The 13,155-nt window shown below is 43.2% G+C and overlaps 1 protein-coding gene and 1 long non-coding RNA gene across 4 annotated transcripts in view; one reads left to right on the top strand and one right to left on the bottom strand.

Annotated features, from left to right (window-relative positions):
- The first annotated feature begins 580 nt into the window (after nt 1-580).
- Nucleotides 581-11,677, top strand: RBM24 (RNA binding motif protein 24). Of its 3 annotated transcripts, XM_069809139.1 has the most exons (6): nt 581-1,310; nt 1,934-2,057; nt 3,159-3,213; nt 8,655-8,706; nt 9,570-9,764; nt 10,390-11,677. In XM_069809139.1, the coding sequence occupies exons 1-5, from the start codon at nt 1,143-1,145 to the stop codon at nt 9,723-9,725; spliced, it is 555 nt and encodes a 184-aa protein (XP_069665240.1). In that variant the 5' UTR covers nt 581-1,142; the 3' UTR covers nt 9,726-9,764; nt 10,390-11,677. The 3 variants fall into 3 exon arrangements, with proteins under 3 accessions (XP_069665240.1, XP_069665239.1, XP_069665238.1); XM_069809138.1 differs by lacking the exon at nt 8,655-8,706 and having other exon boundaries at nt 587-1,310; XM_069809137.1 differs by lacking the exon at nt 8,655-8,706 and having other exon boundaries at nt 589-1,310; nt 9,570-11,677.
- The window catches only part of LOC138690328 (uncharacterized), a 27,605-nt gene continuing 25,421 nt past the window's right edge, over nt 10,972-13,155 (bottom strand). Inside the window, exon 3 of the long non-coding RNA XR_011329163.1 lies at nt 10,972-12,836. This is a non-coding gene — a long non-coding RNA (uncharacterized lncRNA). The remainder of the gene's footprint in view (nt 12,837-13,155) is intronic.

Here is a 13,155-nt window from a genome sequence, read left to right as displayed (position 1 = left end):
TCCTGTCTCCCTGTGAGTCTCCCTTCCCCCCAACTCCCACAGTCCTCTGCCTCTCCATGTCACACATGTCTTTTTGTTCCTCTGCATACTTCCCAGTCCCAGCACAGGGTAAAGGCAGCAAGAGAAGAGAAAAACAAGGCAAGCAGCTTCACCATTTTTTTTTCATCCTGCATCCAAGCCAATAACAAGAACCACCACCATCAACCACCATCACCACCACAACAGTAAAAAAGGAAGTGCTGTGGCACCATAGCTTTGCTAGCCTGGGGCGAGAGGTAAGCGCGGGTGGCAGGGCTTTTGCCACAAGCCTTCTGGAAGGGATCGAAACATTTGAGGACTGCCAGCTCCCAGTGAGCCGGCTCTGCCCGTGGGCTCTCCGGCTGGCTGGGCAGCGGTGAGTGACCCCACAAGACCCTGTCCCCCGGCACTCCCTATTTGCACAAGCCCGGGGCAAACCTGCCTCGGAGGGCACCGAGCCTCCCCGCGGGGCACCCCTGAAGCAGCCCCTTCGCCTAACGGCCCCAAGGGCCGGCTCCCGCCGCACGGGCCGGTGGTGGGGGGACGAGGACGGGGACGGGGGCATCCAGCTGTTGCCAACAGCTGTGTGTCAGCCCCGGCTGGGCCGCGGTCGAACGCGGGGTCCGCCCCGCCGCCGTCCCCGCCCCTGCGAGGAGGAGGAGGAGGAGGAGGAGGAGGAGGAGGAACCGAGAGTGCCCGACCCGGTGGCTTTTAGGGGGCGGGAGGCCACTCAGTTGTTAGCGCCCAGGCCCTGCGCTCCTCTTCCAGCTGCTGCTTCTGCTCGTTTCCAGCGCTACGGCCGCCAGGCTGGCCGCTGCCCGGCCTCCCCTCCTCCTTTTGCCGGTACCTACCTCAAAACCGCCGGAGGCTGCGGGGCTCCGCTCGTGAAGGAGGAGGAAGCTGGGTTTGCAAAGGCAAAAGGGAATCGCATTGTAACTGGGTGGCGGGGGGGGGGAAACGGTGGGGGGGGGGGCAGAGCGGAGGAGAGGAAAAAAAGAAATTTAAAAAAGAAAAAAAAAGAGCGGGGCTGACCCTGGAAGCGGGTCTCGCCGCCCAGGACCCGCACGCCCCGGCGGCCACGCGTGGGTGCAGAGCGCGGCGCGGCGCGCAGGGCCGGGCGGAAGATGCACACGACGCAGAAGGACACCACTTACACCAAGATCTTCGTCGGGGGCTTGCCCTACCACACCACCGACTCCAGCCTGCGCAAGTACTTCGAGGTCTTCGGGGACATCGAGGAGGCGGTGGTCATCACCGACCGGCAGACGGGCAAGTCCCGGGGATACGGCTTTGTAAGTGCCGGGCCGCGGGGCAGGGCGGGGGGAACGGCGGCCGGGGAGGGGGCAGGTGGACGGCTGCGTGGGCATCGCGGAGAAACTTCGCGGGGGGGACACGGACACACACCGCTGCGAGGAGCCGGGCAGCCCCGGGCTCGGGGGACGGGCTGTCGGGCACTTTGGCTTTTTGCGTTTTCTCCTTTTTTTTTTTTCTTCTCCTCTCCCTGCTGGGGAGTTTGGAGAGAGGCGGCTGGGGGGGGGGGGGGGCATTACTGGAAAAGGAGATTGAGAGGAGGAATTGCCTACTTTCTCGCAGCGCCGGCAGCGCGCCTGTTGCTCCCTGATACGGCCGTGCCGGGGGTTATCTGCCGGCGGCGGAGCCCGGCCCCCGCCCTCCGCCGGCCAGCGGCCCCCGGCGCCCCGCTCCCCGCTCCTCGGCGCGGCCGCCGGGACGCTCCGCTCGGCTCCGCTCCGCTCGGCTCCGCTCGGCTCGGCGGGCGGGGGCCCCTCGCTGCCCCGGCTGTGCCCCAGCGGCGCCCGCGAGGGTGGGGTGGGGGGGCAGCTGGGTGGCTGCCGTGGGCGAGAGGCTTCTCCTTCCCGGCGGAAAGGGTTCTAATGCGAAGCATCGCCCTGTTAAGGTCACCATGGCTGACAGAGCTGCTGCTGAAAGGGCTTGTAAAGACCCCAACCCCATCATCGATGGTAGGAAAGCCAACGTGAACCTGGCATACCTGGGTGCCAAGCCGCGGATAATGCAGCCAGGTGAGGAAGCGGCCCTGAAGGGCTTTTTTCTCTCTACCTCAGGTTTCTGAAGAGGGTAGAACTTTTAAAAAAAAGGTAGCGCTGCCCTGCTCTTCCCTGAAGTACGCTCGCTGTTTGGGTGTGCTTTGGTTTTGATTTTTAAATGCAGCGTGCGGTAATTTTCTGGCTATTTCGTACACGTGCCTTATTTAAAAACCAAAAGCAATCAGAGATAAAATATCTGCAGCTCCCCAGGAAGACTTCCACAGCTCAGGCACTTCAGTGGTTATTCCTACTGCTGGGAATGTGGTGGCACTGACCATTTACAGTATCGTTGCAGGGAAAGATTGGCCTAGGAATGAATCGCTTCCAATGTGTGCGGTCTTATTAATACAAACAACATCTTAATGCAAACTCCTCAAACAGATGGGAGCTATTATGCAGACTTGAAAATGAAATGGCTCTTTTTAAGACCACATCTGAGCCAATCTGATGTCCTAGCCACTTCCCAAACTGCTGCTTTGCTGCAAGAGCGATGGGAGCGCAGAGTGTGTGCACAATTGTGCTCTATAGGAGGCTGCTCTGAATTCCCATGTGCTCAGCCTGAGGAACAGTTGTGTGAGTAATTGAGTGCCCACCAAGGAAAGAAGGGGTTTATGCTTGGGCACTTGAAGAACAGAAATGAAGTTAGGATTTGACCCCCATGCTAAGTCCTCATGAGCAGAGATGGCTCAAATTTAAGTCTGTAGAAGGTACACAAATACACTGATGCATAGAAAGTACCATATAATCATTCAGCGGCTAAAGTTAGGGACCAGAGTGGAGCACGAAATAAAATATGAAAGAAAACCTTGTGCTTGTTGTTTAGAAAGAGTCGTTCTTCCAAACATCTCTAGGAAAGAGCACGCTTTACTGTTTTAAGTTCTGGATGCGCATATGTGTGTGTGTGTACATACAGATTGATACATTTTGCTTTCTAATTTTTGGTTCTACAAAAATTCTCATCACTGGAGGTTGTTAGTGAAGGCTGTTACTCTGCATTTGTGTGCGTGTGTATATATAGCATAAATAAGTGGCCAAAGGAACACCCATACAGAGAATATGATGTGTTTTTGTTGGTAGGTTTTGCCTTTGGTGTCCAGCAGCTTCATCCAGCTCTCATACAGAGGCCTTTTGGGTAAGTCTGTTCAATGGGACCTCAAACAGGGGAGGAAAAATCTTTTTTTAAAAAAAGGAAAGAAAAAGTATGATCCTTGAAGGCCTCTTGCAGTAGCAGCCTTATAAACTCAACAGCAATGCATAAGTTCTCAGACTTATAAATGTCTACCCATAAATGTGCTCACCTTGTCGGTCATGTTCTAAATGCCGCAGCTGAGTCAAGTTGTGTGGGACGTGTCCCTTCCACCTAAGCAGTCCAGTCCCGTATGACCCTATGATAAAACAAGGAGGTATGACTTGATGCAAGATTGCTGTGCCCCATTTCTCTTTTTTCAGCTTGACTCAATGTTATTTATCTCTTTCTAATCTGACAGGGATCGTTTACAGTTAAGATAACTGATCAGAAGGATATGATGATAAGAGGTGGAATAGTTCTGTTTGGAATTAAACTCTGTAACCAGTAGACTCAAACACAAACAAGCTAAAATGGTGATTAACGATGCATGTATGTTTTTTTCATATAGTCAGTAGACCTCCGTGTGCTTTTTTTTTATTTATTTATTACAGTAATGAAGTGGTGTTGATAGCTAAACTGTGTGCTTTTATTTAATTGAAAGAGCTGTAGTGAAAGTTTTTTGGGGGGGGTCTTTTTAATTTTGTTTTTGTTGTTGAGGAGTGACTTTGCCATGGGGAGCAAAGGGCCTTTTTTTTTCCTTGCTTTCAAGCTGTAGCCTGTGACTTTTTTAACCATATTTTGTAGTGAGTGCTAAATTGTGTGACTTCTTGATTTTTAAGTAAATCAACGTATTGCTTGCATGTTCATAATTTGGGAGGGGTGTTCTTGGGAGGGGTGTGGAGCTCTTTATTAACAATGTGCGTTCATTTGGGCTTTCTAATTGGAGATTTTTTTTTTTCTTCAACATGTCTTTAATATGTAGCGCATTTTTCCTTTACTTGAGTACACTATTGCTAAGTAGATCTAACTCTTGCTTCTTATAGGCATATAATTAGGAGGTGAAGTCTCCTTTATACTTTCCATACAGTGTCACTTCACTAATGCACACTGACTGAGAAACTCATTGCAAAATAATGCATTTTGCTAATTAATGAGTAAGCTAACAATAAAGTAGGGAAAATATGTCACAAATGTATTTTGTTTATTTGATTAGAATAGCTTTAGAATATTGTACCTAGCTGTTATTAAGCAGTGATAGCTTCTCAGTAGTTTGATTTGTCAAAATGGTAGGAAGCAGTTCCTGTCTTCAAAACTGTAGGAAAAAGTTTTCCTAGAATCTTTATGTAGCGTTCTAAGAGAACATTGATTCTTCAGAGACCCATGGGGAGGTTGTGGAAAACTTTTTTTCCTTTTTTTTTTTCTTCTTCTTCTGATTAGACTCTATTTTGTTTGACTTCTTTGAAGTGTGAGGAAACAACAGTGTATATACAGTGATCAGTTTATGATGCTTGTGCTAAGGGAGGCAGGAGGCGGAGTACGTTGTCTACAGAGCTGTTAAAGCACTTGTTGCAAAGAGGAACCAGTGGACTGCCTGGGGATCAGCCGTGGAGAGACTGAGTATTTGCTGAGCACAACAGAAAAGGAGAACCTGTGGCAATCCGTTGCTGAAAGGACTGTGCAAATGTAGGGCTCTTTCTTGCTTTCCTCACCCAGAGCCAACAATAGATCATGTAAATCATGTTTAGGTCAGGGAAATTCTTCCAGCAGGCTGAATAGGGTTTTATTTCTAATGCAATATACATAAATCTGAAGAAAAGGAACGCTGGTCACAGGGTCATGTATATATGAAATTGGTCATTTTTAATCCGTGGCTTTTGCCTTTCTTTTACTGTTTGCAAATAAAGGAGATGACTAATCCTGCTTCCTCCTCAAAATTTCCAATGACCTGTACCTTTTCTAAAGAAGGTAGTTCAGATTAAGAAGAACAGCATTCATTAGGATGAATGAACATCCTCATTCACTACATTTCTTGACAGAAAGAGGGGTTGTTTCAGTGCTTACTTGAATCTACTTTTATCGAAGAGTTCACTGTTAGAGGATGTTACATGGACTGCACTGAAATACACGGTCACCTTAAAGCTTTTCTTCCTCCTGTGCAGTTGCGCTTTTTAAAAGTACACTTTACTAACATGCTGTGTAGAATGGGTCGTAGTGGTGATTCACTACCAATACTCTACTAATCCATACACAAAAGCTCCAAATGTTTTGTGGGGTTTTTTTCCTACCAGACTGCAAATTAGTGTGGTGCTGCCATATTCTGGTATGGTCAGCAGTGTTTTGATATGGTTCCCCACCTATCAAACAAGAAACTGAACATAATTGGATTATGTTACATTACTTTTTTACTGAGAAGATGCAGAAGTACAATATTCTGAATTAAGTACAACATTATTGTGGTGGAGGGAGCCAGAAACTAGATTAGCTTCAATGCATGAAGCATTTAAAATGCTTGGAATTTTTCTTTATTCAGTGCTGCAGAGATCAGTTCATCCACCAAATAACATTTCTCCCTGCTCTTTACACTTGGCATCTATCTTACTGTTGGTGTGTTTTGTAGAAAGCTATTTGATCACAGGACTGGTTATCTATACAGCTCTGTTTTCAGGATTGTTTATTAAAATACTATCTCTGAATTCAACAGGAATTTATGGAGGGGGAGGACGACTTTGCCTCCTAACATAGCTTTTCTCATTTTGCTTATGTAATTTTTATTTTAACATTGGTGGGAAAACATGGGGTTACATGGAGGTATCAGCATAGGATATGACTTGTTCTGTTGGAGAGATTTTTTTTCCCCCCTTTGTTTTCTATCTAAAACTTGTACCTCGATCAAAATGAGAACATTCCCACTGTTTTTAGTAAGACCAGAGTTAAATCTAAAGTTACTAAGTTCATTATCAAATGGTTTGCTGATACAACCTCCTTGGTATTATCTTCTAAGAGGCAATTCTGCCTTTCTTAAGAGAGAAGGAAAAGCCTCCTCTTGAGTTTATGATCAAAAGACCTGTATAATACTAGACTAAGGATAATCTGGAAAGAGGGAATGAAGCTGGAACAGTCAGAAGTTAACCTGCAGAATGCTAAATGCCCTCTTAATAGTATCAGGCACAAACTTAAAAGGAAGCATATTAAGGGTCTTGTATGTCTTGATGCTTACATAACCTATTTCTGCTATAAGGAAAGCTGTGCATTGGTTGAAAATCTACTCTTTAATTATGCTTACAAAACCAGATGATGCCATGCAAGGGCCAAAGCAAAACATTTCATTCAAAGTTAAATATCTGCTTTCACAAGAATTTAATGTTGAGAGTCAATGATGTGCTACTACTGCTGAATTTCTGTATGCCACAGCTCTCTGCATTAGTCTAGAAAGTCCTTTCTTTCTTTTGAAACAATTAGCTTTCACTTTATTATTGCTATAGGATTATTTTTGAGGTCTTAGTTAAACACAAATCTTTTACTATAACAACAATGAAAGTCTTAAGGCACATCGCAGGAGTGTATGCCATTCAGTTTTGAATAGCCAAAAGATAGTTACGGCTAAAGTTAAATGTGACTTCCCTTTTCCTTTATTGCAAAAGCGTAAAACAGTAAATACACATTTCAAAATAAAAACTACTGCCAGCAAAGAAAGCTTAAACCATGTACAATTCTCACACTCTTACTCTCAAAAGTAAAGCAGCAGCTTTTATTTAAAATTAAGGATACTAAGGATATCCAGCGTAACTGGGAATTGCTTTTTCAGCTTTTGACCTGGCAGAGCATTAAAAGTAGTTGGGTTCTGAATGGCTGAGATCTACATGTGCTGGCCTTTGCACTAGGTAGAAATTTACTTTGGCCATATAAAGCCATTTTACTTGACTCAAAACAGTTGTAGCATGACAGATGATCAAAAATAGCCCCACTGCAGCTTATGCTGTCAATCATCATGTGTGAAATGGCACGGTGGTGAGGAGCTTGCACAGGGTTTATGTTTATTGTAGGGTAAGATGTGGCAAACAGATAATGTTTCATAACTTCACCACCTGTTAGTTTCTTGGCTTAAATAAAACAAGTCACAAGAGTTTAAGTGGGAGCACATGTATCTTTCTGTCTTGTGCAAGGATATGGCCAAGTGTCCTAATGTCTTCAGAAAATCTTAGTAACATCAGTTCAAGTCAACACAAGCAGCTAGATAAGCTTGCTTATTGTCTCTTCTGTTAGAATTACTCTGTTCCATAAATGCTGCATGTAAAGATTCCTTTGATGTGGTGTTAAATGGACTCTTGATGCAGAAGAGGCTCTTGGTGCCTTCAAATTTTGTTTTAAACCTCTTTCCTTAGTACTTAAAAACCATGGTGTTATATTTATTACGATTGTACTTGACTGGTGACCAATACAAAATGCTTGTTTATGCTCATCCGTTTTGTATGGAGAGCTCAGGTAATGATGTGTATTTAAATGCACAGAGCCAGCTTAAGTAGGCTTCAAATGCACTTCTGGCTAATCACTTCATAAATTAGGTGAGTGTTAAAAACCCAACTTATGGTTTTGTTTTATGTTTTCTTTCCCTTCCCAGTCCCTATTTGTCACTTTTTTTTTTTTCATTTCTCCCTTCACACAGTAGGAAATGAATTTCATTGACATGTTGGGTTTTTATGATTGTGGTGTTCATGTCTTAAACACGGCAACTGAACATTTCTCTCTGCTAATATTCCTGTTCAATCAACTGAGCTCTTTTTTTCTTAAAAAGAAACCTAGGCCTGACTGTCACTTTATTTGAAACTATGTTTTGCTATGAATCTAGTTGACAGTGTCCCTTCTGATTGAATCCTTGTTGACCATTTAAGTAAATCGTGAAGTTATTTTAAAAATGAAACAAACAAAAAAACCCTTTCCATTAAATCTTGAATTTGGAGAAAAGAGGACAGTTTTTACCATTGCAGTTTGCATCTGTGCTTACAGTACGCTAAAAGGTTGGTGCAGTCTTTAGAGTTGTCTGTAAAGGTAAAGTTGAGTATGAAGTAGTAGTAAATCTGCACAAGCAGTTTTTTATGGATTTGTAAAGATTCACTGACTGGAAAGGAGTTGCATATATGAAGGACTTTCTGTGGAAATCCAGATGCAAGACAGGGTTACGAATGTAAAATGAGAATTATATTGAGTATATTATTTTTAAAAATCATATTATATGATAAAATACAACTATGAGATGAACTTGTATGTACACTTGTGTGCTAAGACAACAATGCAACCAATTTGCAAAACTGAAGGGCTAAGTAAACAAGCCAAGGAAGCAAGTTTTGTGGCTTGGAGACGATGGGAAAGTGTGTGTACTGATCTGTTCAGAATGGTTATTTCTTAAGCTGTAAATTTGTTTTTTGCTTTTGTTAAGCACCAGATCTATTTAGACTTAATCCTATGCCCACCTCCCAAAAAAACTCTATGCTGTATGTCTTGCATAGAAATAAACAAGCTGGCACAAAACAGGACATCAGTGGCCTGATAATCAAACAGGTTTGACCCTTGTGTCCTTACGAACTTTTATAAAAGTGTGATGCACATGTACTTAGGAGTCACTGTTATGGATTTTAATAGCATCTATGTAGCTTCCCCTCAATGGCCTCTTGTGACGGAGTGAGCTGCACTATCGTTCGTTTGGAAAGTGTGATTCTTGCTGTGTTTACCACACTTGTGAACTTTATTTAAACTCCTTTGTCGCCTGTGTTGGTTTTTTCTTATTTTTAATAAGGGTGACTGAGGTTGCAGAGAAATTAATGTGTGCTGAGTCTGCATAGCAACTTAAGTAGGGTTGCCACAATACACTCTCCCCCCCTGCCCTGAGAAGACTTTACATAAAGTCAGGGTTCAACTATTTTGTTGCCTCATTGGCTATTGTCAAACTCCTTACAGTGATGCTGTCAAACTGCTCAGTTACTAATAATGAAACTATTGCAGGAAATAATTTTACTAAGAGTCGAGTAGTTGAGTGAGAAGCAGGGTAATAAAAATGGCTTACAGGTGATTTGAAAAACAAATACTGCAATTTTCCAGATGGAATAATCAAGCGTACTCCTTTAGAGTTGTTCCAAAATGGACATCAGTAATCCTGGTCCTTCCAAAGATTGTAATAGCATTAAACATGATATCCTCAAGCAACATTAAACACTCCTATTTAACTCAGCTGTAATGCTGTGCTTTGGAGCGATGCATCTCTTCGGGCCGGTGAACTGGTAATTGGTCCATTGAGTCTAGTTATTGTGGCAACCCTATGCACATAACAACAACTAAATTGAGTTTGTTTTAGTTCGGAGTATGGATATGACGCTTAGGCGCTGGCTCGCGTACCAACTCTGACTCCCTCTCCCATCTTTCAACAGGATACCTGCTCACTATGTCTATCCACAGGCTTTTGTGCAGCCCGGAGTGGTAATTCCCCACGTTCAGCCCGCAGCAGCTGCTGCTTCCACTACGCCCTACATCGATTACACCGGAGCTGCATACGCCCAGTACTCGGCCGCCGCGGCCGCTTATGAGCAATACCCGTACGCTGCCTCGCCGGCTGCCGCTGCCGGGTACGTGGCGGCGGGGGGCTACGGCTATGCGGTGCAGCAGCCCATCACCGCAGCAGCGCCTGGGACGGCCGCTGCGGCTGCCGCTGCTTTTGGCCAGTACCAGCCCCAACAGCTGCAGACAGACCGTATGCAATAGCAGATGGACTCCTGAAGGAAGCTCGCTCTTTCTCTTCCTCTTTTCAGCCTTCCAGTATACGTAGTTGATCAGAGACAATTGATATTAACTAAGGAGCTTTAAGGAAAGCGATGCTATTGCGAAACTAAAGATTTTTATTCCACTGTCTTCATACAGTATGCATCCAGATCATGTTGTTAGAGGGGAGGGGTAGTGCGGCATGTCTAGTTTCAAGTATCAAGCCAGAAGAAAATGGGGGGAAAAAAATACTGTACTGTCATGAAAGAGTGGCAGGAGTAGCAATGGGACTTATTATTTTCAAACAAACAAACAAGAACCAAAAAAAGCAAAGGTGTACTTTTTACAGTATCAGGGAAGCAAAACTGCCTTTTATAAGTAAGAAAATGGTATTTGAAAAGTTTGAACCAGGGAAAAAACTGAGTCAGCAATATGTAATCTTTATCCATTTTAAGAGGAAAACAAGCTTAAAGCACTGATTGTCCTTTCTAGCTTTCAGAAGTTGTCTTCGTGAGATAGTACCTTCTCACTGTCTCACTAACGGGCATCGAACAACCCAAGGAAGATGGCCGGCTAGTAAGATGGCGGACAGGCACCAAAGTTATTTTCTTCTCTGTCCTCTGGATGAGTGGAACTATGGAGCAAGTGATGTGGAAGTAAGGGGTGCAACAGCTGTAGAGACAATCAATAACACAGACAGTTCTGGACAGAATACATCACTCGTGCTCATGTGATGAGCTTGTCACATCCTAATCCCTCGCCCCATCCTGTTTCACTTTTGGGAAACTTTAACTGCTGGTGTCAGCTATTCTGATTCTAAAATAGGATCAGCCCTTTACTACAACAGCCTTCTCTTTCTATTTATTGCATCTATTCGTAACTTGTGAATAAAGGCAGGAAGAAGCTTAATGAATTAAAACCTTTAAGAACTGTTTTAAGGGAATTTTCTTTTCTGAAACCATTTGTACAATTTTAATATCTATTTCAGGATTATATTTAAAATATTTATTAGCAAACATACAGTACACAAGGTGACTTTTGTTACCAAGACTGCAGTTCTTGAAGGGTTAATGGTATGTGATTTATACTGTGCCTTAATTGTTATGCTATTTAAAAAGAAATATTTATTTTGAAAGTTTTACTATGCTGCACTCTAAAGAAAGCGACTTTAGATGTGACACTGTAAAATTATGTATTCATCTCATGGCATAAATTATTTAGTAGGCTTAGATGTAGCATATTAAATATTAACCTAATTAACTAAGGATGTTGACTTGGATTTATTTAAATTCAGTATGTGCACTGTATGAGGGTACTCTTAAATTAACACTTTAGGTTTTTAAATAAATATTGCTAGTTCATTCTTTTTCCCTCTACTAGTTTTTCATGTAGACCTCTCAAATACATTAGTGCCGTTTTCTCACTCGTGTATGTAGACTGACTATTTTTCCCTTTGCTAGAAAATGCTGCTTTACATTGTCCTGTGAAACTACAATACTTGCAATTTTTATTCTTGACCGAAATGGAATTTAATATTTTACACTGTATTGGATTTTTTTATACTTGAACAATTTCATACAAGGGAAGACAGGATAGCATTTTTACGGACTTTATCCAATGTCACTGGATTTATTTTAAGTATTCTGAATACTAGCCAGTGTTATAATGTAGACATTACTCTCCTGTGCATATTATTTATTCAGTATGTATATTGCTTTACAACATTTCAGATCTCTTAATCTATTCACTTGTATTAAAACAATAAAAAAATGTTGTCACATCCCGTCTAGTGATGTTCTTGCTCAAATTGTCTTAGATCTTGTTTAGTTAAAACTAGGGGGGCAACCTTTTATGTAATTTTCCTGGTATGTGGGGTGAATAGTAGCACATGCACTGACTTTAAATACATAGACTGATATGAACTGTATTACATGGAGGAAGTTCTACAGAGAAGATGGAAAAGATCCATCCTGAGAGTTATCATAAAATAATTCAGAGTGGTAGGGACTTTGGGAGGTCCCAGGTTGCTTATGGCTTTGTCCAGTCAGGTCTTAAAATCCTCCATGTAGAGACTGCACAACCCCTCTGGGTAATCTGTTCCACTACCTAATTGACTTTAAAGGTAGACAACATTCTATGCTTTCCCCTCATCAACAGATGAAGTCATCTCATCACAGGAGGCAAATAGGTTGGTCTGGCATGATTTACCCTTGTAAATCCATGCTGGCTATTCCCGTCACCACCTTTTTCCTTCATGTGCCCAGAAATTACTTCTAAGATTGCTCATTCCATGATTGTTCTGTAGTTCCCTAGATTGTCCTTCTTGCCCTTTCTGAAGATTGGGTGCATCATCTACCTTTCTGCAGTCACGGAAGACCTCCCTAGTCTCCATGACCTTTCAAAGGTGATAGTGAGCAGCCTCACAATGATGACAACCAGCTCTCTTCGTACCCATGGGTGCAGCCCATCCGGTCCCATGGACTTATGTGGCTTGAGATTCCTCAAGAGGGCACTGAATCAATCCCATTCCACACCTGGCAGTTTCTTTTGTCCTTGAACCCTTCCTATAAGTACAAAGTGTTATTAAAAGGCTACAGGCCAGGGCACCTTTTTGCATATTGTACTTGAACTGGGAAGTATTGAAGTAGCTGCTCAGATCCAGTTGATGATGGATTTGTAATCTTTAGAAATACTCAACATTTCAATATCAATCCAAGCCACTCATGACCAAAAGCAGTTGCTACCTGATGCCTGAAACAAGCCTGTGTGAAATGCATGACAGTCTTGGCCAGTTCTTTGAGGAGTGGGGGGATGTTCATATAATCTCCATATTGAAATTCATTACTGCAGCTGTCACTCTTACAGTGACTTCAGCAGAAGCACAGGCTTGACTGCAGAATTTGAACTGTTCTTTCATCCACAAAAGTGGTGTTTTTCATCTGCAAAAAAGGGCAGAAGTGAAATTGAAGTGATAGAAAAGACTTTTGCTGGTCTTGGGGTCAGACTTCATTTCACCGTGGAGGATTATGAGGTTCAGTTGTCCAGAACTTGTACACTCACATCGTGGGCTGATGCTGTCATGTTCTGTTCTTAATGAGTGCTTATAGCATGGCTGCTGGCAAGTGTTGCTGAACTGCCTTTTGCAATCTGACCTTAAGATCTGTGACCTTGCAGAGCGCAACGTAGTGTTCTTTCTGCTAAGAAGCCTGTAAACACCCAGCAGGGAGGTGAGTAGGAAACACTTAATAAATGCCATTT

Source organism: Haliaeetus albicilla, chromosome 21 (genome assembly GCF_947461875.1).
Source record: "Haliaeetus albicilla chromosome 21, bHalAlb1.1, whole genome shotgun sequence".
NCBI classification, from domain to species: domain Eukaryota; kingdom Metazoa; phylum Chordata; class Aves; order Accipitriformes; family Accipitridae; genus Haliaeetus; species Haliaeetus albicilla.
The sequence above is the reverse complement of the archived record's forward strand: the minus strand, read 5'-3'. Positions and strand labels throughout refer to the sequence as shown.